This window comes from Balearica regulorum, chromosome 12 (assembly GCF_011004875.1).
Source record: "Balearica regulorum gibbericeps isolate bBalReg1 chromosome 12, bBalReg1.pri, whole genome shotgun sequence".
Classification (NCBI taxonomy): domain Eukaryota; kingdom Metazoa; phylum Chordata; class Aves; order Gruiformes; family Gruidae; genus Balearica; species Balearica regulorum.
The window spans coordinates 10,172,983-10,197,343 of NC_046195.1; the positions used below are offsets into that span (position 1 = coordinate 10,172,983).

At 38.8% G+C, this 24,361-nt stretch overlaps 1 protein-coding gene across 9 annotated transcripts in view; it reads left to right on the forward strand.

Annotated features, from left to right (window-relative positions):
• The window catches only part of MYO5A (myosin VA), a 103,476-nt gene that overhangs the window by 69,541 nt on the left and 9,574 nt on the right, over positions 1 to 24,361 (forward strand). For 2 of the 9 annotated variants that reach the window (XM_075764527.1, XM_075764536.1), the window contains 16 exons: positions 694 to 850; positions 4,229 to 4,468; positions 4,994 to 5,242; positions 6,365 to 6,458; positions 7,177 to 7,325; positions 8,040 to 8,153; positions 10,304 to 10,450; positions 11,233 to 11,286; positions 12,003 to 12,230; positions 14,998 to 15,098; positions 15,647 to 15,727; positions 17,627 to 17,825; positions 19,374 to 19,448; positions 21,401 to 21,494; positions 23,484 to 23,630; positions 24,026 to 24,180. In XM_075764527.1, the coding sequence (XP_075620642.1) occupies positions 694 to 850; positions 4,229 to 4,468; positions 4,994 to 5,242; positions 6,365 to 6,458; positions 7,177 to 7,325; positions 8,040 to 8,153; positions 10,304 to 10,450; positions 11,233 to 11,286; positions 12,003 to 12,230; positions 14,998 to 15,098; positions 15,647 to 15,727; positions 17,627 to 17,825; positions 19,374 to 19,448; positions 21,401 to 21,494; positions 23,484 to 23,630; positions 24,026 to 24,180 (2,284 nt within the window). The remainder of the gene's footprint in view (positions 1 to 693; positions 851 to 4,228; positions 4,469 to 4,993; positions 5,243 to 6,364; positions 6,459 to 7,176; positions 7,326 to 8,039; positions 8,154 to 10,303; positions 10,451 to 11,232; positions 11,287 to 12,002; positions 12,231 to 14,997; positions 15,099 to 15,646; positions 15,728 to 17,626; positions 17,826 to 19,373; positions 19,449 to 21,400; positions 21,495 to 23,483; positions 23,631 to 24,025; positions 24,181 to 24,361) is intronic. The other 7 variants (XM_075764528.1, XM_075764531.1, XM_075764532.1 and 4 more) reach the window with 7 other exon arrangements.

Sequence of the window (24,361 nt, forward strand, 5' to 3'; positions counted from 1 at the left end):
GTTTTTGACCTTCCTGAGAGGACAGTAGCACCCCGGCTGTACGATGCTTAGAACAGTATGTCATTAGCGGGAGCAGAGTACAAGTAGTACTAGGAGATATGTTGCAGGTGCGGGAAAGGAGAACTCTTGGTGGAGTCCTTACTGCCCAGTCTCCATGTGCACTCCCAGCTGGGTCTGTCTGTCCTTCTGGAGAAGCCATTCCTCATCCAGGGTGCAGCTGTGAAGGGAGATACGTCAGCCAGAGTCGTTCACTTGGGTTGACTTCTGAGGGATGGCCATGGAGGGGCCAGAGGAAAGGGTAGGAGTACAGGTGGTATCGTTCAAAGACACGGTGGTTATGAAGACTGTAAGAATCAAACTTGGGAAAGAGGCTTATGCCAAGATGCTCTGTAATTGTCTTGCTGAGAGGGCCAAGAACAAGCAAACATTTTCTACAGGTTGAGGTTAGGAGAAGAAATCTGGAAGGTGGCATAGTGGAAATAGCTTTAAAGCTGGAGAAAAGGTGATGAGAAATTAAGCTGAATTTATCTTGTCAGTTCTCTAGTATATTTCTCAGAGGAAGTGAAAACATTTTGTGGAAAATCTTGCAAGGTTTCTGTTCATTTGTCATTCTGTTGTACTGCCAGACTGTAGAATAGCAAGTAAATATGCTAAAAAATTACAGGTGCTATTTGCAATCTTTTTCTTGCTTAGCTATGCCAAATTCCTGCGAAGAACACGGGCTGCCATCACTATTCAGAAGTTCCAGCGCATGTACGTGGTCCGCAAAAGATATCAATGCATGCGAGCTGCTACTATTGCTCTCCAAGCTCTCTTAAGAGGTTACATGGCCAGGAACAAGTACCAAATGGTAAGAAATCATAATTTTTTACTTCTTCACTCTAGCTTTATTCCACATACCTCCAAGATGAAGCTGCTCTATGGTGTCCCCTTGGGAATCTGAAATGTTTGTGTGCGTGCTGTCATGCATAATGCACAAACAAAATATCACAGCGTGGGTTGAAGGACAGCACCTGGAAATTAGAAAGATCTGATACTGCAATCAACGAACTTGTCATTTTAGATATTCACATTGTCATCTAATATGGATGTACCTAGACTTTCAGTGCAGTCAGTGGAGAATCTAACTGGGATTTACAGGATTTCTCTTGAGAAAATTTTTTCATTGGTTATATAGAATGTCGAGGCACTTAAAGTAAATACTGAAAATGGACTTATGTGAGTGTGCCTCCATGAGTCCAAATCAGTATTGCTCACATCAATATACACGTGTGATGCACTACTATTCCTACTCCTTCCCTAATTTCAGTGATTCTGAAATGGCTGATGGAATATACTGAAGGAGATTAATGTTAGCAAAGAGATACTCTCCAAAACAGGAAATTAAAACTTAAGCATAGGGGGGGTTGTTTTGGTTTTTTTTTTTAATGTATTGATGTTGGTTTTTGAAATTAATATAATCCTGTCCTAGTGATATTGATAATACTTTCCTGACTATACTTGATAAAAAATAAAAATTCACTTGAGAAATTAGAATTTGCTCTTCAGTAGTTACAGGGCTGGAAACAGAATTACGATTCAAATGGTTAGACTACAGAACACTAACATGTTTCATGGCACTTTTGTCTACATGAATTGTTGTCACTAGGCTCAAAAGTCAGCCTATATTTCACTGAAAAGTTAGCTGAGAGAGTTCTGTTTTTTTCTGAAGCAGGTAGATATTGAAGGCATATAACCAAAAGCCAACTAGTGCTTATGTTCCACGTGTTTCTCCTTTAGGAAGATCCCCATGCTTGACTTGACTGTTCTTTTGTGTGGGTATCTACTTGCCTTTGTATTGGAATTTCTAGCATTTTCATGATTACAAACCATCTTTTATGTTGTGAGATTATGTAAGATATGTTTATAACAGTGATCTGACAGATGTGACAAAGTGAGACACGGGTCACAGCAATATGTGGACTAAAAGCCATCGTTAGGGAAATGATTCTGTATGCCTGAAGGTAGTTGCACAAGTGATGCACCCCCCATCCATCCTGTAGCAGAGAGTTTTATAAACCTGTTACATTCCGTCTTGATAGAGGTGGCAGATTTCTGGAGGGGTCCCCGTAAGGGGTGGTCAGACTTGCCTGCCAGGGAACATCCCCCTCGAGCAGCGAATCATTCACCGCAGTGAAGCATGAAGTTCTGACGGTGCACCTTGGTGTGCTGTGTGTATGTTGTCCTCCTAAGGTGGAAATTTATTAAAGCTGAGATATAGGGATGGCCAGAGAGAGAAGCACAGGCTGTGCATGCCACAGGAAGGTAAACACGGTTGTGCTGAAGTTCATGATGATTGCAAATGAGTGAAACCAAAAGGTTGCCCTGTGACAGCACACCTGGGCTGAGCCCTGACTCTGTAAGTAATGTATGGTACACGTGTTGTTCGTTAGGATTGTGAAAGGTACCTGTTGTTGTTGTTAGAAGAGAGGGCATGCGTTGCAGTCACATGACTAACACACGGAATTTAAAATGGTTGAATCATCTATTTCACACATCCTGGGGAAAGCTTCTGCCCAAGACATTGCGATGTGCTTCTCAGCTTGACAAGGAGTTTAGTTCCTCCATGGCTTTTACATAAGCTTTCCTGGGAAATCCCTGGTGAATTAAGTAACTTTCCTGATACTCTCACCTTATGTTGGAGTGGCCTGTTTCCTCACTGGATTGTGTGGGTGTGAGAATTCACCGGCAGATGAGGACCATCCCAGCACAATGGAGGTATTTTATGGGACTTGCTGCTTTCAAACTTGAGGTGAAAATGCTGTTGAAAAGCTAGCTGTATTTGAGCTGTTCAGGCACCTGCGGGTAACCTGAAGGTGTTGCCCAAGGAGGAGACAGGAATGCTAACTGCATGACGTGCAGTCAGAAGGACTTTGCCTTTTGACCTTGCTGTACTTTTGAGAGAGCTATTTCCTTACCTCAGTGTGCTATTTAACCAAGTGCTGGTATTTCAAGTCTCATTTTTTCTTCAGAAATAAATGATAAGGGAGAAAGCTTGTGTATCTTATCATCTTGCCACTTTGCCAGTGAACTTTTTAAATTCATTGGTCTGGAAATGCAACACTTCTAACACATTTCAGTTCTTTTGCTAAGAAGTATAAAATAAAATAGAATTGTTGTTACCTTGCTAATTGGTCTTACCAGCTTTGTGGTAAATCAGTGTAAGAATGTGAACTGCGTATGATCTTTAAACTATCAAATCCAAGAAATAACATAAAATCTTAGTTTTTTTTCTTTAGAATAAACTGTTTAATTTGCAGAAGCTTTATTAAGTGAAGTCTAAAGTTTTTGGAGTCCTGGAAGCCTTGGGGCTTTGGGCAGGCTCTCCAAACATAGCTGTGGTCTGCTGGAATTCAGGTGCTCCAGACCTGGGGCATCTCTGAGTGAATCAGTGGGTGAAGGATCCAAAAACAAGTGGCTAACACACTGATGAAGGTTGCTGGCATTCTTGATGGGTTTTTTTGTTAAAAGTTATTTTTAAAAAAACTATCTTTTGGGTTTTTTCTACCTCAAAACTATGGTTGAAATTTCTGCCATGAAGTCAGTTGGAATTACTACACTATAAAATTTCTGATTAGAATAAATGGAGATTTTACTGTGCTGGCAAAGGAAAACTGATCAGAACTTGTAGTTTGGTCAGCTAGACTACAACTGCTGTTTTTAACAAGTGCTACAATTTACTCTGGGTTCTAGTGTGTACTAGCTGCATTGCATAACGAGCGTGGTAATTTTAAACTTTGTATTGATGAATTATATGCAGCATATGTCAATGATTCTAAGATGTTCCAAGATAAAAGATGCAGGGGGGGAAAAAAAAAAAAAGGATTGTATTTGTAATTTGTCAACAGGTACCATATATTTTTGTAATTAGCTTGGATCTGACATCAACACAAAGGAATGCCTGGTTCTTCAATGTGCCTCCAGTTCGTTTTTTCCATGTTTTTCCTTCTGCTTCCTCTTCATTTTATTCCCTGTCATCTTCCTTATTCCTGTCTTCTCTTCTTCTTCACTTTTGTTCAAATTAATTCCATATTAATTTATTGTTACTCCTCACCAGAAGTTTCTCTTTTCAGGCTAAGGTGTCTCTGTGTGTACATCATCTTTACACCTCTCATTATGGGGTCTGTTTAACTGAGGAGGTGCAGTTTGCAGCTCTAATACCCCTTGTGGTGTTTTTTCCTAACTGTAGATGCTTCGGGAGCACAAGTCTATTATTATTCAGAAACACGTAAGAGGCTGGCTGGCTCGAGTGCGATACCGTAGGACCTTGAAGGCAATTGTTTACTTGCAATGCTGCTACCGGCGCATGATGGCCAAGAGGGAGCTAAAGAAACTGAAGATAGAGGCCCGGTCTGTGGAACGCTACAAGAAACTTCATATTGGCTTAGAGAATAAGATCATGCAGCTACAGCGAAAAATTGATGAACAGGTAAAAACTCCCTGGCCTCAGGGAAATATTTAGAAGTCTTGCATTACCTTTCTCAGAAGCACCGTGGGCATTCACAGAAAAATGCACTGAATTTGCATTATAAGGTATCAGTTCTCTTTTCTGCTGAAGAACATTGATAGAAGAGAAAGGGAGGCCACAGTAGAGCTGGAGCAGTTAAGCAGCCGTTTGTGTCTCTCAGCAGCACTGAGAGAAAACATCTGCTCCCTTAATGTCAGTATATCATTTGAAGCACGTCAGTTGCTCTGCCTAAAGGGAAGGTAAGGTGATCATGTTTGATGTGTGGGGGCTCCCTGCCTGATTTTCGTTTGGGATGTTGATGTGCAGGGTTAGAGACTGAACTGATCTGTCACCTTGTTAAGCAATTCTGCAAAAACAGATTGAAACTTTTTGGAACTGGGGAAGCTGCTCTTTTGCTCCCGTGACTGGGTATATTCTCTAGGGAACTAGAAGGCTCTCTTAAACCAGAACTTCTCCAACAGCTGCTATGTGTTGTGTTTTGCAAAGAACAAAGAGTACAAATCTCTGCTGGAGAAGATGAGCAACCTGGAGATCACATACAGTACGGAGACAGAGAAGCTGCGGAGTGATGTGGAAAGGCTTCGGATGAGCGAGGAGGAGGCTAAGAACGCAACCAACCGTGTCCTCAGCCTTCAGGAGGAGATTGCCAAGCTCCGGAAGGAGCTGCTCCAAACTCAGTCTGAGAAGAAGACCATTGAGGAATGGGCAGACAAATACAAACATGAAACCGAACAGGCAAGTATGCAGTCTCAGATGCACGAGAAGATTTATAGGGGCCTGGTGTCCACTCAGGTTTTGCCCAGGCTTAACTGCTTCAGTTGTGAGGCTGATATTTTTGCAGTATTTTTAAGCAATGTTGTACCTGTACAATCCTAAATAGGCTTGATACCTAAATAACTACATCTACGGTAGATGAGTATACTCAATCTGTATATTGTATGTAAATATATGTATTCAATCTATTCAGATTTTGATACTGAAAGTATTTGCAAGTCCAAATACTTAAACTTCCTCAATTAGTCAGAGGTAGCCCATTCATAAAAATAAATCATTTTACCTATCTAGAGAGTGTAATCGCATAGATATCAGAAATCTGTCCCATACACAGTGTTCAAAGGTACCTGCTTATATCCTACCTAACTTAAACAATTAGCCTAGTACACAGATGCATGTGTGCACAGTCTAGTTCAACAGGTTTTGACTAACCCCTTATCTTTGCTTTAACCACAAACATAGCAAACAGGTTGTTTCCTGTCCAGATTACCTGCTGATAACGGTGCAAGTTTCGAACATTGGAAGAGCTCTTCCATCATACTGCGATGCCACAGTGATTCATTTCAAGATCAGATAAACATAAGGAAAAAATATTAATTGATTAAGCAAAAGGAATGTGTAGTAACCGTAATCAGAGACAAATGAGTAACTGACAAACCTGGGCACAGTTAAAGTGGCATAACTTTTCGGCAGAGGCAAGATGTTAGATTATGGTGTTACCCAATGCAATGGAATGTACAACAGAACTACCAAATTTGTTCCTATTTTAGGAATATTTCTATTTTAAGGAATAAATTACATCTTTGGGACTTTACTGAAAAATATTATGGTACAGTGGAGAGGTTCACAGCAGTTTTGGTGTCTGATCAGAAATGGAGTCTAGAACGTACAGGGAAATCTGCAGTGGGATATATTTAAGACACATAATTTGGCAAATGAAGATGTCATAACTTAGTTCACTGATTTCATTCTCTGAGGAAAAGTTTAAGTATTTGAACTCTTACAACAAGGATGTAGTTGCTGTTAAAGCTACTGATGAAAGATGAATTGCATTCTGAGTCAAATATTTTATTATCTCTGTAGCTGGTGTCAGAGCTGAAAGAGCAGAACACATTACTGAAAACAGAAAAGGAGGATCTGAACCGCCGCATCCATGACCAGGCGAAGGAAATAACAGGTTGGCTCTGTTCTCTTCACTCAGTTTTTCTCCTTCGTGTTACCTTGTAAAGCAACACTCTCCTGCATAGACTGGGCTAATTTGCCTTAGTTTGCATTCCTTTTTAGTTCAATGGTTTCATTTCTTTGTTTTAAGAACTCACGCGCATCAGAATTATTTACTGTTTGAGTTTCCATGAAGTCCTAAGGGTTTTGGGTCCTTTTGGTGAGGGCGACTGTTACAAAGTGGTTTTCTTTTTAAAAGAAGGTTCTAATATTTAATACAATTAATCTACTGCAGCTCTTCTGGCTGCTGTGACTACATAGTCAGCAGCCAGAACAGCGTAACTCTAGATGCAAAGGCTGTGATGGAGGCAGCTGTGATGAGGGTCAGAGTGCTGGAGATGTAAAGCATCTCACATTTTGCTTTTTACATAATGCAGCACTGGGCTAGTGCCCCTTCTTCCTCCCTCCTGGAATTACTAATGCAAGGTATTAGCAGGATAACTAACTCGATTGAGCAAACCCTTCTGTGGTTACCACAATAATGCTTTGGTCCGTCATATATTTGGCTTAATGTTTGCCTACAGAAGCACAAATACCACAGACCAGCTTGAAACAACAGACGGTTTCACCGTCTGTGTTCCTGGTGCAGACACCTGCCTGCACCTCCAGGATAGATGCGCTGCATGGTAGGTAGAACTGGAGGTCTCACTTTGGATTCCTGTTCTCCGTGGCAGAGACGATGGAAAAGAAGCTAGTGGAGGAAACAAAACAGCTAGAGCTAGATCTGAATGATGAACGGTTACGGTACCAGAACCTGCTGAATGAGTTCAGCCGTTTAGAGGAGCGCTATGATGATCTCAAGGATGAAATGAACTTAATGGTGGTAAGTGGCTAAACATCTGAGACATCAAAAGCTGTTCACAAGTGTGTTTAGGCAGAATCTAGTGGTATAAATTAGTAACTGACTCTGCTGTCAGCTGTGTGGTGGTGACCTGTACCTATAAAGAGAATTTGTCCTTTTAAATATTGATTAATTAGATTAGCTCAGCCAAAACAAACACATTTAAAATTTGCAGTTGGTTATTTAAAAATTGTATTTTTATTTTCATGTTTGAGGAAGGCTACTTTTCTGCTGTGACTTTGCTAGTGGTTATTACATGTTAATTTTGCCCTGAAGTTATTTGCATGTGCTAGGGTTGTTTGTACCGCATTCATCCGGTGTTAAATTTTAAGTAGTTCTAGGAATATTTTATGTGGCAGGAAGCAAAAATATGCCTCAATACAATGTCTGGAAAGTTAGAGAATTGCTGCCTGCACTTCCTGTAAACCAAGCTTTTCTTTCCCACAAAATGCTGCGTTGTTGCTTGATTCTGCTTTCTGCAGCAATATTTGATGGTGTAGGATCTGACTTGTCTCCACAGATTTGATTGTGAACTACATCTCATAGGCTTTAGGTGGCATGACAGACCAGAATCAAAAATCTTTTCTTGATAGCTGTGAAATAACACCAAATATTACAAGCTAATTTATAGGTTGGGAAGTGACAGTCACAGGGAAAACCATATAGTGGTACTGATTTGTTTCATTTGTACTCCAGAATATCCCCAAGCCTGGACACAAAAGAACGGATTCAACTCACAGTAGCAATGAATCTGAATATACTTTTAGCTCTGAAATCACAGAAGCAGAAGACTTGCCAGTGAGGATGGAGGTAATGTTAAAAAAACCCCACAACTTCTCATTGATCAATGGCTGAACTCATTCTTATCTCCTTTTTTCATATGTGCTTGTGAACACCATATGCTTATGTTGAGATATCTAATGCTTTTTCCATTTCTTTTTTGAAAACAGCTCATTCTCTAGTTAGTTATGGTCCTATGTAAAAAGACTTTGTGAAAGTATACTTTGAATTCTTCTGTATTACAGTAAACATAGACTACATACTTCACCATCTAATTGATTTGCATCTGTAAAACAACTGCTTGCCACTGTTTGTGAGCATGATCACTTTTTCAGCACAAAGTGGGAGTTCAGAAAGCCAGTGAGACTTCTTAAGAAGTCTGTATGCTGTATATTCAAGGATTAAAAGTGGCAAGGTGGCTAGCCACATTCTTAGTAGCTACATGGAAGGAGTTCCCTGTCAGGATGAGAACCTCATGTTGATTCATTTTTCCTCTATTTCATAGAGATGAATAAAACTTCAAGAATGTGCTATCCCTTTGTATGTGCAGTGATACAAATCCCAGGATATTTACATATTTTCAGAAAGATGACTCTCTAATTAATAATAATAATAATGAATAATTTGTGGTGCAACTCCAAACCATTCCTAGTATTTTCCAAGATAACTCCCCCTTTTGGCCCTTCCAAAGAAGTGGGACTGCTAACACAGCAGAGAGCCATTGGTTTGGTGGTCGGACTGTGCTGGGCAGTTTGCAAAGCTTTTTCTGTGCATTGTAGAGATCTTCTTAACTGTGAGCCATCGCACAGCTCACTCCATTTGCCCTCTGCCTAGGTTAGTTATCTCCACAGTTACAGGCTGTCATTACTGTTTTTGAAAGCCTCCGCAGAAAATTATTTTCTGCTATGGATGCAAATACGCTGACACATTGATTCTGACACACATTCTGTGCAGACTCTTTCATAATTTGCCTTCCCACTTACCTTTTTCACCTTGCATAATTGTTTCAGAAAGATGCTCCTACCTTCATGGATAGTCAGGAAAAGGACAGTGCAAGTACATGTGACTGGATGTCACATACGAGCCAAATGTCATCTTTTCCTTTGGCTAATAGACTTACTGAATTGCTGTTCTTAAGCCAGTTTTGGGTTTTAGAATATAAATGAAAAAAATTAACTGACTCAAGAGTGTGAATAAATGCAGCACTGAGAAGATTAAATCTGTACTTGTTTAACCCCTTAAGATTGCAAACCCTAATTTGACTCTAAACTAACAATGCAGGTGAATGATACAAAACCACATTAAAAAATAGGGTCCATCTCAATGCAAACCAGTAAAGCCAGAAAACTCAAAGTCTGTTTTCTTTTTCCTGAGCAGTTGGTGTGGTTTATGACTCTTCCTCTCAACAGTAAAAGGAGATGAAGTGGAAATGGCTGTGATTGCTTGTCTGCTACAGTCATTAATATTAATTTTCTAGTTCCTTTTCTAGGCTTCAAAATTTTATGGTGCACTTCATAGAAAATCCTTTGATTTTCTTGCTACATAAAGTACAAAGTGGCTGACGGACAATTTCTGATGCACCTGCAGATTCCAAACGCTGGTCCTTGCCCAGAAAATAGTGAGAAAGCTAGTGGATTAGGCTCAGAACAGGCTGTATAATTAGCATAATAAAAGGAAAAAGGCATAAAATATATCTTCTGGTACCTATTTGTGTCACATCCCACTAAATTAACCCATAAATCTACAATCAGCAGAGAGATTTCTTTGCAGCTGAAGAATTTACTGTAGAAATAATTTAAAACTAAAAAAAAAAAAGTAATAAAAAAGCCTCTATTTACAGTTGTTTCCAGGTGAGTCTAACCACAGACTTTTTTTTCCTCCTTCCCCCTCCAAACAAGTAAGAATAAAAGGTATGTGTAATTACAGACCTCCTGTCTCCTAGGTAGTATCTAGTGCTTTCTTTTGCTAGGCTTAGATACGTTTTATATTAGTAGATCCTTTTTTAAAATAGCATTTGACAGCTGATGAAGTATTTTAGATGCCAATAGTCAGCTCTCAGAATCAAGCAACATTCTGTGTTCCTCTCTCTCCCCAGTCTGTATCCCATCTTTGCTCACTGTAGTGCTTCCTTGTGATGTGGAAGGGGAATACTTCTTGACTTCCTTCTGTTCTTTCTAAAGCAGGAACCGAGTGAGAAAAAGGCACCATTGGATATGTCTCTGTTCCTCAAGCTGCAGAAACGGGTTACCGAGCTGGAGCAAGAAAAGCAATCCCTGCAGGATGAACTGGACCGAAAGGAAGAACAGGCTCTCCGTGCTAAAGCTAAGGTGGACTCCTCCTAGCTGATCAAATGCTAATGCCAGAGTATCCCTTGTGAAATAGCAGCTGTATGAATGCTGACTGGCTTGTACTAAATCCTTATCTTCCTCTAGTTCTTGCTTTATCTAACAGCAAGTTTTATCTCTGGTGCTTAGTACTAGGGATTGGTTTAGTTTTCCAAGGTCCTTGAGATCCTCTAATGGAAGTTAACGGGAATAAAAAGTACTTGGGATTTTGCTTAAAAAAACAAAACAAAAAAAAAAGGACTGTTTTTATTACGGAATAGCAATATAGAAATCTACTTAAATGATGAGGAGAATGAGGAATTGTTCATTTTAGGAAGAGTAAGAAGTGTTTCAACCATGATGCAGAACCAAAGTGCTGGGATTAGACATGTTTAGCAGATTTTATTTGAAATTCTCCTCTGATTTGGTCTCCTAAGTACTTATAAAAACATGAAACCAGTTTTGGCAGTTTCTTATTACTCTTCTACCAGTTAATTTCTTGAGCATCCTGGGATTCATCCTGCTCTGTTTCATTACCAGTGACAGTAGTGTGATTTTTTGCATGATTTTATTTATATTAACTAATTATGTGTCATAAACTCATAAGTAAATGAAAGGAGACAATGCCAATATTCAAACTAAAGCACTCAGCAGTATCAGAATGAGTGTTTTCCAGTTTTATAGGAAAATAATTTCAGCTCCCTTTCCTTTTCCCACCTCAACTAAATTAAAGAGTAGAAGGGATTGGATTTTTATTTTTCACACTTGTCTGTATTCTTTCATAGGAGGAGGAAAGGCCTCCAATAAGAGGTGCAGAGTTGGAGTATGAGTCACTCAAGGTAATTCTAAAAAGGAGGTTTCTGTTATTTTCTAGAGAGAATATTGCCACCAATTGTATATGCTGGTATAGAAAATTACATCAGCCCTCCTGTTTTAGAGTATTAGATGGAGAAACTAGAACAAAAATTCCCCAGCAATCATTTTATTGTAGGATTGCCCTTTTTGAGGTGTAGAATGTGTAGCAGGGGCTGCAGAACAAAAAGATCCCCTAAAACAGGAGGAGTTCTCTGTTGAAACACGTAGTACAGCTTGCAAGTTAATTTGAGAAAAAATACAATAATAAATGTAGCCCTCTTTTCTAAACACATTATTTAAATTAATGCATACCTTAGAGCACTAAAACTAGGAAGTATCTCCTAATTTCACTGAATGATGCAGAGCCTTCTTAGCCTGCTGACCACTATTTGTTGTGAACTTTATTTTTTTGTTAAGGGGAGAATAAGAGGAAAAATGATGGGTAAGTCTTTTCCCATTAAATCTATATGAATCATGTATATTTGTTATGATTTTGCACTTCAGACAAAAGGTTAGCCCTATTAGTGAAATCCTCCTCAGCACTATTCACTGTAGTTAAGAGGCCAGGGATACGGGAGAGGTTGGTTGATTTGTTGCAGTTACTCATGTTTTTTACCATTTCTATCCATAGTTTTGTACCTGTGGTTTATAGGGATGTTGGAAGTCGGCTGGGTGATGGAATTGTCCCTATTTCTTGCAGCGTCAAGAACTTGAATCTGAGAACAAAAAACTGAAGAACGAGTTGAATGAGCTGCAGAAGGCCCTCACAGAGACACGATCTCCAGAGGTAACTGCTCCGGGTGCCCCTGCTTATAGAGTCCTCCTGGATCAGCTGACTTCAGTAAGTGAAGAGCTTGAAGTACGCAAGGAAGAAGTCCTCATCCTCAGGTCTCAGCTTGTTAGCCAGAAAGAGGCTATCCAACCTAAGGTAAATAATAGTCAGCAGATGCACTGTGTAGTAAAGTTACATTGCATCACTGACGTGCTTTATTTAATTTAACAGCATGCTTGAAAAGGCAGAAAAAAACGGTCTGTGTTTGAAAGCCTTTCTAAGTGTAATCCATTGATCCATTATTAGTGCACAAATTGCGGCAGTCCGAATTGGGAGATTCTATTAATAAACCAATTTTGGTTTTGTCTACCAGCATGCATGTAAAGATAGCGTACTCGTCACACCAGGCTGGCAGATACCAATGGTCTGGCCAGGATCTCCCCAGATTTCTTTAACAATGCAGAAATAATTCTCATTTGGAGCAGCATCATTTCTCTAGTGAGTACGTAGTTTGACTGGACAACTTACAGTAGTTCTCAGGAATTCTTTTTAATTAGTAGTTCAGTAGGAAGTACAAGGAACCATTTCTTCTAATTCTATGCAGGGTCACAGATGATTACAAATCAGTAACATTTTATAAAGAGGAGGTACGAAGATATATAAATTCCATATTATTGCTTGATAGGTGCTATGTAGTTTTGGTGAGAAGAGTAGATTACAACTACTAAAATACAAAAAAAGCTCTAATTCTGATGAGAAACTTGGGGAAGTCATAGCTATGAAAATAAGAGTCATTCAACTTGAAAAGGTGTCATGTAAATCCAGGAACTAGTCATTTCCACTGAGCTATCTAGTGTTTCATAACGCAGCAAGGAATGAACCACTATGTCATCTTTCTTCGCTACTGCAAAGTTATGTTTATATTTGTCCTAAATAAATTGCAAGTCTGCGATGCATGTCTTATTTTAAATGATTAATTATAAAGAAAACAAACCTCATTTTTCTGTAATATTAAGAACATTGTAAAGAAATACTTGAATAGTAAATCCTTGAATAACTTACTCTCCGCAATGGTGGGATACAAGTCCTGTTTTTATAGCAGTTATGAGTCTGAGGGAAATATGAAGGTGACCTGTGGGATGGCTAGCAGCCAGTTTGCAGATAGCTTCTGCTTGTTAGGTTGGACAGCTGCAGCACAGACGGATTCTTTTTAATGATTTGTTTTTCTTCTTTCTTGCCTACCAATTTGATTGCCAGGAGGATAAGGTACACATTTTCTTCTACAGTTATAAACCAGAACTCTTAAATGCTAAAAAAAACCCTCAACAATACTTGTGCTGTCATTTCCCTGCCTCTCGTAAATAACCTACATGTATTTGAAGTTGTTTTTGCACTTTACTTTGCTGTTAGTGAAAAACCTTTCTTATTATCCTATGTCCCCCACGTCCCCATCTTCCTACTCCTGGCAAGGGAACAAGTTACTTCAAACAAGCAGATTTAACAGTTTTGAACTGTTGGTTTATGGTAACCTGAACATGAAAGGAAAGATTCAGAAATTGGTCTAGTCAGCTTAATCAATGTTTCTTGCCAAGTGTGTTAGAAGAGTAAAAGCACCTCTGTTATTGAGGAATCAGATCTCTGTTAACTTGCAAAATCCATAAATTTCAGGGAAAAAAAGTCTAAAGAACTACTTTATAGTGTTCTGTTATCCTCGTCATGCAACAATCAGTCAGGACTCACGTTATCTGTAGATATTAAATAGGAATTGCTGAATGTTTGATTAGAAAATGTAGTTGAACACATAGTATTTAGGAGTATTAGAAACTGAGCTGATTCTCAATGAAGGCTGTTACTGCAAGTATTGCAACTACAGCAGGTAGAGTATTCTTGAAGATATAAGAGTAATTACCATTTCTTTCCATCAGCACAAAAATACTAAATATGTTCAGACTGCTAAAGCTTGATAGATTGGCAAATGAGATACAGCAGTTTTATTGTCTAAGAAAACAATGGTTGAAAAATCACAAAGATCTCATAAGGATGTTGGGAATAATTATTTGAGGAGCTTATATATTTTATTGGTTTTCATATTAGATAACATGAATCATATTAGGCATAGAGACTTAGGCCAGAAAATTTATGTCCGCAAAGTTGTTATTGTAAATGCTTTGCAAAAATTTACTCAGGAAAATAGCATTTGATTGTTTTGAAAGTCAAACAGAAAAGTCAGAATTCCATCTCTTATGTTCATGAGAGTCCTGTGGTTCCACTGTAATTATCCACAGCAGTGAGTCAGATCAGACTGGCTGAGGTGACTGTAAACATCTGTTAAGTATTTCAAGTTTTACTGAAGAAAAAGCTGAAGTGCCATAGTAAACATTCAAAACTGAAACAAAGTGGTATTATGATGATATCTAACATATAATTTACAAGGGCTTGAGATTTTTTTCCTGCTTTGCCAGACTACTTAAAATATATGAAGTGAGGAATGGACCTTATTTGTGAGATTTGAAAGACTACATGTAATGCTGTGTTTAAGATATTAATAGAATTAAGCTTGCAGAATTATGCTTCTTCAGTTTCAGTATTAGCAGCCGTTCCTTGTAATTTGAAATAAAATGCAAATTCATAATTTCATTAAATTAATTTTGTTCCTTTTATGTGATGAACAAATGAAAAGAGATAAGCACATGTCCCTGCTTATTAGACAGACTGATATTTGAGCATGTTGCATGCATTCATTTTAAAAGATACACCAAATAGACATAGAAGTTATGGACCGACCTCCTGCTCAGGTACCCACACTAATTTTAATGTGGCTACTCAAGGATTAGTGTTCCACGTGAGTAAACTGACGAAAACATGGATTGAAAGAACAATTACATTGTTAAATTTACCCTGGAAATCATAATTCTTTTTCCAGAATACCATGACAGATTCTACAATCCTCTTGGAGGATGTACAAAAGATGAAAGACAAAGGAGAAATAGCACAGGCTTATATTGGACTGAAGGAAACAAACAGGTACAAGTTCTCTTTCTTTAATCTATGATCAGTTGGGGTCTGCTGTGACACGCTGCATATATCATATTCAGTAAGTCGCATCCATGTAAGTCTAGGTACTTAGAGAACACTTGTAGTCGGGGTTAAAATTTGATTAGTAAAATTGCAGTATGCAATACTTGAAAGGATTAGGAATCAATGGAGAAATGCAAAATCAAGCTTCCTGGATTTACATCTTCTTAGCCTTTAATTGCTGCATTGTTCAAACTGGGTGCCATTCCCCATGTTGTTTTTTTACCTTTTGTCCAGTAGTTGTCACAATAGTCTGTCATAATACATTTATTGTAACAGCATGAAATGCTGTAACCTCTTGGGCTAACACCGAGAACTGAATTTCACCATTAAGAAGAAATACATATAAACAAGAGAAGTAATTTGCTAAGTGGTTTTAGAGCACTGTTTGTTTCTCTTTTATAGTAACTGTGATTTTGCGTGTAATGTCCTTAACATGTCATCTCATCACCATCATGTATCTCTCTTGTATTTTTTTTAAACACTGTTCTTGAAAGGCAATCTCCCCAGGACTGTCATATGATGAATGAGGACGGAGAACTTTGGCTGGTTTATGAAGGGTTAAAACAAGCCAACAGGTTACCAGACTTCTCAGAATGGTTTTCTTCTTCATTTGCATCTTCTTTTCTAGCTAACTGTGCCCCTTGCTACAAGTTTGCCTTATCTACAGTATTTCTATTGCTTTAACAGTTAGAAAAAAAATTCATCACGAATTAAAAGAGTTTCTTCAAACTTAGTCCCCAAACCTTTCTACTTGTCAAGTTATATCATTTCAAAAGTTAGGATGGTGGCAACAGCTAATACATAATTCATAAGAATACTTGCACAAAAATAGTAAAATACCAGAAGCTCCACAACTGGAAACAATTTGTAGCTATGTATTATTTGTCTGCCTTTATGTTGGATATCAAAATTAATGTCCCTTGCAGTTTTCTAGCCTAAAGAAGTACAATCATTTTAGTAATTACAAAAATATTGTTTGAATAGCTTCAGCGTACTCTGAACTTTCAAATAGTTATAGGTCTCGATCTCCTTGTTGTGACTCAAGTTCAGTAAATCGAACATTCTTCTCCCATGTCTCCCCGTGCCAGATTCAAAACGTAAGACAAAAAATAACAACAAACAGAAGTAATCTTTAGTTCACTGTGGCGCTGTTCAAGGCTCAGTGCAATCACTGCAAACTCTGCGAAGAGTGTGTGCTGGTCATGTCATGGGCGAGATTTGCCTTGTTAGGAATGCAGTTCTGGCTCTGTCTGCACGTCTGGGCCCCGTATCCGTCCTTGTGTCCCAGACTTCCAAAATGGCGCCCAGTCCTGCACTAATTCGATAGATCACGAGTGCTGATCTTTTTCAATATACACATTGTGTAGCAGTAACTACAGAAGGACGTATTTTGCAATGAATGCTACTAACTGAAGTCTTTCCTTTCCTTGTGCTAACAAATTCTACACCTAACGTTGTTTTGTAAGCCTGCGAAGATCTAACTTGGAGCAAGTCTTCTGCAGAGCAGGGTGTGAGAGTGTTTGCTCTGTGCCTCTTGTTTCTTGTCCTAGCACTGTGCAGACAAGAAGCTTTATATTAAATGGCAGAGCAATGCAGGTAAATGACTATTTGCCCTTGCATGCTTGATCAGTCTAGTTACTAATAATTGTGCCTGCCTTATGCATATTTAAACCCTGAAAGATTGTCTAATTGAACACTAGTAATCACTAGTAATGTTATTTCCTGTGTGTGTATGTACGAAATGATGAGTCAGAGCACTTGGATGGTGCCTTGCAAGCAGGAGTAGATCCCCACAGCACTGCTCGGCAGGAGGCTGGTATGTGTTATCCCCCATTTCACATGAGAATTTGAGACATGATGTGCCCAAGGGAAAAAAGCGAGTCAGTGGTGAGGATAAAATACTGCTCCCAGATCCCAGTCCTGAGTTTGGTTCTGTTGTTCACCCTTCCTGCACTAATGACAACCCTCTGCAAAATGTTGGGTTTAATGTAAAAATATGTGCATTTGCAATTAAATGGTTTCTGACTGAACAGAATTAACTATAAAAAGATTTTCCTTTGTTAATATTGCAGAGTTCTAGCTTAAGCGAACACAGTGTCGTCTTCATCTTACAGTTTGATTTGGTTGGAAGAAAAACCTCTTTAAAGCCCCTTTAAAAGCAGTGACAATCTGTGAAGACTTAGCAATACGTTTATTGCTACATGTTCTCAGTGGCACCATACGCAGTATGTGTTCAATCACAAAAGAAATGCAAAGCAGTGTCACAAATAGTTTCTCTCCACTTTTTGATCATGCAAGCTTAATTTAATTAGAAGGCATACTGAAGGGTTTAAAGAGTACTCTGCCTTTTTCATTTTCCTTTGCAAGCCATGGCTAATTGTTCCTGAGCAGCAGCTAAAGCTTTACACTCCCTCTGAAAATTGGGGATGTAACTTTCGAAGTGTGTTCACGCAACTGTTGCTCAACTTCTTTAGGCTGCTGGAGTCTCAGCTTCAGTCACAGAAGAAGAGCCACGAGAATGAACTGGAATCGCTGCGAGGTGAGATCCAAAGTCTGAAGGAGGAAAACAATCGCCAGCAGCAGCTCCTAGCACAGAATCTGCAGCTCCCTCCGGAGGCCCGCATCGAAGCCAGTCTACAGCATGAGATCACCCGGCTGACTAATGAGAACTTGGTAAGGGAAATGATCCTGCAGAAGCAGACCGGGGACTTACAGACTTGCTGTGCCTGTAACTTGTTATCAGTTTTCAGATGGCAACCTCCTGCAAAAAATTGCATGAGTGCGGTATTTTCTTTGTAGGTAAGCTAATGGGAGAGACTTATGATTGCTGGTGAAGTAATAATGTTTCAGGGAATTTGTTCAAAGTTTGTGGTATGGAGAAAGCTCGTGGATCCCAGCTTTCAACTGATGAGCTTAATCATCACTAAATAGAGTGATTGATATCCAGGGAACTCATGAAAACATCAGTGCCAAGTAGTGGTGTTTCCTCTGTAAAATATTAGTTTGCTTATTTTGTTGAAAAACTCTGATGTAGTTCCTCCATTACTTTATGCACTTTTCTTCCCATTTCCCTCCTCCCTACACAGATAATCTGCTGTGTCATGAGCTCCAGCTATTCAGTATGTTTTGAAGAAAGAAATAGTTCTAGAAAAAGAAACTTGGTTAGAAGTCACTTAGCTAATAATTGCTATTCCTTGTTTACTGCACGATGTATTTCTATGAAGGAAAGATCGGGTGAAGTCCTTTCCCTGCAAAGGATTGTGTTCATCATGTGCAGGCTAGTTCATTTCTGGGGAAATTTCCTCATGTTGGAATATTGTTGGCTTATCACTGTTTATTGGTAAAGGGAACCATGCAACTTCGGGAAGAAAAATCTGAGCTCCGAGTGTCACTGCTTCCTCTAAACAAGCCAAGGCGCAGTCTTTGCTGCTTATGTATGCTATGGAAGTTATCATTGTTGGGCTCTTGTCTTAGTACCAAAGGTTTTGAGGAAAGCATTGGAAAATTCAGCTAATAGATGTTGGAAAACTGATTTAAAGTATATTATACGTTTGCCTCAGCAGCAGTTGTCTCCCACCAGCAAAGGTAAATGGTGAATTTTTCCGTCTCTGACAGCTCCCTCCTGCTGCTTAGTCATATGTTATGATTTTTAGCCTTTTTTCCCCCCCAAGAGACCTACTCATCACATTCTGTGTTCCCAAGACAACACACAGTCATGTAATTACATCCCAGAGGAGTTCCCTTTATTTTCAAATGCAGTGAATGTAATTTTACTTATTAAATATAGACTCATTCCTTAGTATTTCACTTCTGAAGTTTGAGTATTGCAAGTCCACTCCAAGTCAGGTATATGCTTCTCTTCCACTCCTAGCCCTCGAATGGAAATAATGTACAGATGTGATATTAGAATTGCAGTATTCACTGCAATCCTATCTTGATTAGCATAAGAAAATGTCCTGTCCAGGTTCTCACAAAGGTTATATTCCAGACTTTCACAGTATTAGTACTGCCCTTTTTTAAAAGATCTCACTGTTCTGCAACTTGTCTACATCAGCTTCTCTCTGGGAGAGGCTGCATGAACACCAAAACTAAGGACTAGGCTACTTAAAATTTATATATTCTTGATCTTGTTTTAATTTGATTTAATTTATATAGTGCTAACTGAAGTATCAGTGTCTCTCAAAGGGAAGGGGAAAAACAATCCTGTACCTATTTTTGCAGTTTTATGAGGAATTGTATGCAGATGATCCCAAGAAGTATCAATCGTACCGGATTTCACTTTACAAACGGATGATTGTATGTAGATCACGTGAATCCTGTTTCTCTGTTGTCTCGTTCGCTGTTTCTGGAGCACTAATGACAAGCAGGCTGCCTCCCTTTCTCCCTTTCAAAGGAAATCCCCTGCAGAGAGCTTCACGATGCCAGTTACTTCCCTCACTGCTTTTTTTGTTAGTCTTAGTGTCCTCTGTGTAATCTGCGTCTCTTTTTGATGCACAGTTTTGTTACTAATATGAGTCATGCACTGTGAGCAAAGCAGTTTCTTTCTGAATACTACTTAATACTGCCCTGAAAAAGAGGTACATGATGCAAAAGATGCTCAATTTCCAGAACCACTCCATGCTTTAAAACTTGGATACATTTAAATTCAGTACAGCAAAATAGAGGTCTGATCATACAGATGCTGATCAAGGTGAATCATGCCTGCAATCCAGTCATAGCCTGGATTTGATCATAGCTCTCTTTACAGTGCTGACATCTGGAATGAATAAATCTATCAGAATTGAAACACATAATCTTTTAATATTTTTCAGAAATGCAAAATATGAAGGATGAAGTTGGAAAGAATGTTTCCGTAATAATTTAAAATAACAAATTGAGATAGCACCCCATGCAAGCTTGAAAGAATATAATTTATGAGATTCCAAATCTTAATGACATGTGAAATCTGTTCAATTTGTTTAGAGGAACCATAGAAGGAACTTTATTCCTCCTCACGTATTTGTTGTTCAGAAATCAGATCCCTTCACTGATACATTCAAAACAGTCTGTTGGATTTACATGTATTTTTTAATTAATTTCAGGAGAAATTGTTATATCTGACAATAAGTATATTGTGTTATTAGCAGGATTTCTGTTGTAAAATTGAACACTGCTTTGAATGTGAAACATGGCCTTGATTCTGTTCTTTCAACAGGCCTAATTATCTTACAGCTCAGGTATATTATATTAGGTTGTAAACTCTTTACTACATCATTAAAAGCAATTTTGTGCTTAATTCTAAGTTGTTACCAATGCTGCACTAATATTTTTCAATACTTTAGGAGAGGTGTAGTTTCCCAGGTGATGCTTTTGGTGCAAGGAGCTCATGGTCCCTTACATTCTTATAAGTGCCATGAAGAATCACATTTACAAAAGAGCATTCTTCTTTGAAGCTGCTTTCAAACCCTTAACCTGGAATGGCTTTCAGGTTTTTTGAGCTTGAGGTTTTGCTTCTGTTAGAAAGATTTCCCCTTTTTTGATTACGTGATTATTTTATGAATGCACTACCATAGGTCACAGAATTATTCAAAGACAGATTTCTGGGCAGTGTTCCTTTGCAAGAAAAATACAGGTTTATTGCAAGAGTAGGACTTTTAGGTGCTAGGTGTGGTTCAGTAACAGAACAAAAACATGTGAAACCCCGGTTTCAGTCTAAGGAAACGTGATGACAGCAAGCAATAGGGAAATGGCAGAACATCACAAGAAAAGTGCGTTTGGATGTTTGATTTTGGTAAATTTGAGTGCAAGTTATGGTCTTCCTGCAGGTCTCTCTCGTATCGTCTTGTAAAATGGATAGGTCTGAATAATGAGTCAGTCCTGAAGGCATGAATAAATGATGCAGAAATACAGGCTAGCTGTTAAATAATAAAGAAAATTATTTCCATGAGGCTTTTGGAAGAGCAAGGAGGAAGCATTAGGGAGATGTGTTTGCAGCAAAATGTCTTCTGCCCTAAGAACTGACCTAGTTCTGAGTGTCTGCAGAATATACCTGCCTAAGAGCTTTGCCTTTGTCATGCTGCACATAATAATATTTGCAATACTTGGCTTGTGTTATAGGCAGCGTACCAGCTTGCAAACCTCAGCCAGAGGATGGCACCACTGTTCAGCTTTCCTCACCGCCTTGTAACTCTAACAGCACTGATTTTGTGTCTGTCGCATGTTATGGGATTTTCCTCTTATCTTAATCTTTCTCCCATTTTAATTTACAGGATTTAATGGAGCAGCTTGAAAAGCAAGACAAAACTGTTCGCAAGTTAAAGAAACAGTTGAAAGTGTTTGCTAAGAAGATCGGCGAACTTGAAGGTACTTTTATATTTTGAGAGAAAGATAAAGATTTTGGTTTACTTTTTGTGATCCCATTGTCATCATATCCATCTGTCTTAGTGGTCAGGAGGGCATGAGGTCTTCAGTAGCATTAGCCTCTGTTAGTTGATTCCAGAACCAGGAGGTATGCTCAGACCTCTGTGTGTTCCTTTAGGAAGCTTTAGAGGATTTGTCATATTTTGAAGCGATGAGTAAAGGAGATTGATGTTTCTCTGAAGGCAGAAACCATTTGAACATAAAGGAATGTTACCTGGGCTGTTTGTGTACTCAAAGACAGTGTCTGTTTTTGTCAAGACAAAAGCAATACTAAATATGAACCAGGCAGAAATAATATACCCAGTTTTCCTTTGTGAATTTCTGTATCACTGGAGTCAAGAGTGCTGAGACTATCTTTCTCCACCTGAGGTTTCCTTTCAGAGCTGCTGGCCAAACTTGAATATGAGAATGCTGAAATATGGACTAAGCTAATTTTATTTTCATGCACGTCAGAGTGAGTTCCCCTAGCGTCTTAGGACGGGTGAGACTTAGAGCTTATGTCTCGGCATAAGTAATGTCATCTTAATTGCTAAAAGCAATTAATAATGTTATAAAGTTGAAGTATTAATTTGTTTTTAAATAATCCTGGTCCTAACCTTTCAGAAGCTTTTTATGGTCATCTGCTTTTTTCCAGAAACAAGCTTACTGCCTAATGAGTTGTTTTATTGAGTGCTAAGATTGAAATCAGTGACTGTGTAGTCTTCAGTGTTTCAGTGTTTGAAAAGAACCGTGATACCAAATCAAATCTGGATTAACAGGAGGATATTTTCCTTCAGTTAGTGGCAGCTCTCCTTGAGCTCCAGTCTGGATTTCTGTATTTTGTATCCCATTTGGCAGGCGCACACATTTAGCACACTTACAGGACGTGCAATAGCTTGTAATTGCACACAGCTAGGAGGGTTGTGAGAGGAGGATGTAGCTTTCATGAGATGGAGCCAAGTTCTGCTTTTCAAAAACAAAACATGCAACTGAATCAGGTGGAGTGTAGGTGTTGAAGGTGATACTGTGAGGCAACAAGGTGGATATTTCATACATCCTTTGGAAAGGTGACTCTAAGTTTGTTTTTAAAAAGTCTTTCAATATTGTTTGGTTACTACTGTGGACCTGATGATGGTAGTATTCATACACAATATGGAGAGGGAAAATGTTTCTGAAAAAAATAGTTTTGTCTGTGTTTATTGTGTAATTAACTTAAAAAGGTGTAGTAAGTCTACCTGGGATGGAGTTAACTTTCTTCACAGCAGCCTGTATGATGCTGTGTGTTGGATTTGTGGCTAAACCAGTGCTGGGAATGCACCAGTGTGTTGGCTGTTGCACACAAGGTAGCTCTTGTTGGGAGGCTGGCTGGGCATCCATCCCCCTGTGGTGGGTCATGAGTGATTGCCTTTGCTTTGCTCCCCCCACCCTTTCCTTCATCTATTAAACTGTCTTTATCTCGAGTTTTCTCACTTTTGCCCTTAATATTCTCTCCCCTGTCCTGCTGGAGCCAGTGTGGGTGCTTGGCTGCTGGTTGAGATAAACCTACCACAATAGGCAACAAACATCAAGCTTGAAAAATACTGGCATTTTGCAGAACATTTAACAGTGACCCTTGCAGTATTAATCTGGGATTAAGAGATTAAAGGCTATCGCTTCACCTTTGTGTTTTTATATGATAAAATCCAGGAAACCAGCAGTAAGTCTGTGTTAATGGATGCTATTCACAGACTTCTGTTCTTCTTCAAAGGAAAAATGCCACCCCAACATACATTTGTCAACAAACTATCTTTTTGGTTTTGGGGAGTTTAGTTGACAGGTGTTATCCTGAACCAAAGAAAACATTTCTTAGTTCTATATGCTGGAGTTCTTCCTTATAAATGCCATAGTTTCCTCTGGTATGCATTGGTTTCACTGGAAAATATTATATAATTTCTTTTCATTTCCCCTCTGAAGTGGGCCAGATGGAGAACATATCACCTGGACAAATCATTGACGAACCTATTCGTCCAGTTAACATTCCACGGAAAGAAAAGGACTTCCAAGGGATGTTAGAATATAAGAAGGAGGATGAACAAAAACTTGTCAAGAATCTTATTTTAGGTAAGCATCTTTCTCATTTGCGGCCTCCTCTGCTCCCACACGCTCTGAAAAATGAATAAGAACACAGAATTTGCATTATGAAATTAATAGCTTATTTTGGTTTTGACAGTGTTCAGTTTATGTAAAATTCCTAAGTGTCTATTGTAATCTAATCATCCTTCCTGATGAGTTTAGTACATACTAATGTGTCTGCATATTTTTAGCAGGCAGTTATGGTTTTTTATTCTGTTCTGATATTTTACCAAGAAAATGGCTGCTCTTAGTTTTGTTCTTAGTTTTCACTGGCCATAGATAGATATGTATGTACTATTAACTGGGGAGGTTGTGATTACCTCGTATAGCATCTTCCAATGACTCCACACTTAACAAAACAATGTGTGTTTGTTTTTCCCAAGAGCTGAAACCACGTGGGGTAGCCGTCAACCTGATTCCAGGACTACCAGCATATATTTTGTTCATGTGTGTACGCCATGCGGATTACCTTAATGATGACCAAAAAGTGCGGTCACTGTTGACTTCCACTATCAATGGCATCAAAAAAGTGTTGAAGGTTAGTTAGCCTGCTCGGTTTGGAAAAATGGTAATTTAAAATTCGTTTTTGATTTTATGCAGAGGAGTGAGGATTTCGGTGAATTGGTTCTGGATTTCTGATCAGTAAACTCCTCCCACTGAAGTCACAAAAAGTTGTCTTAACAAGCAACAAATCACAGTGATAGCATTTTATCCATATA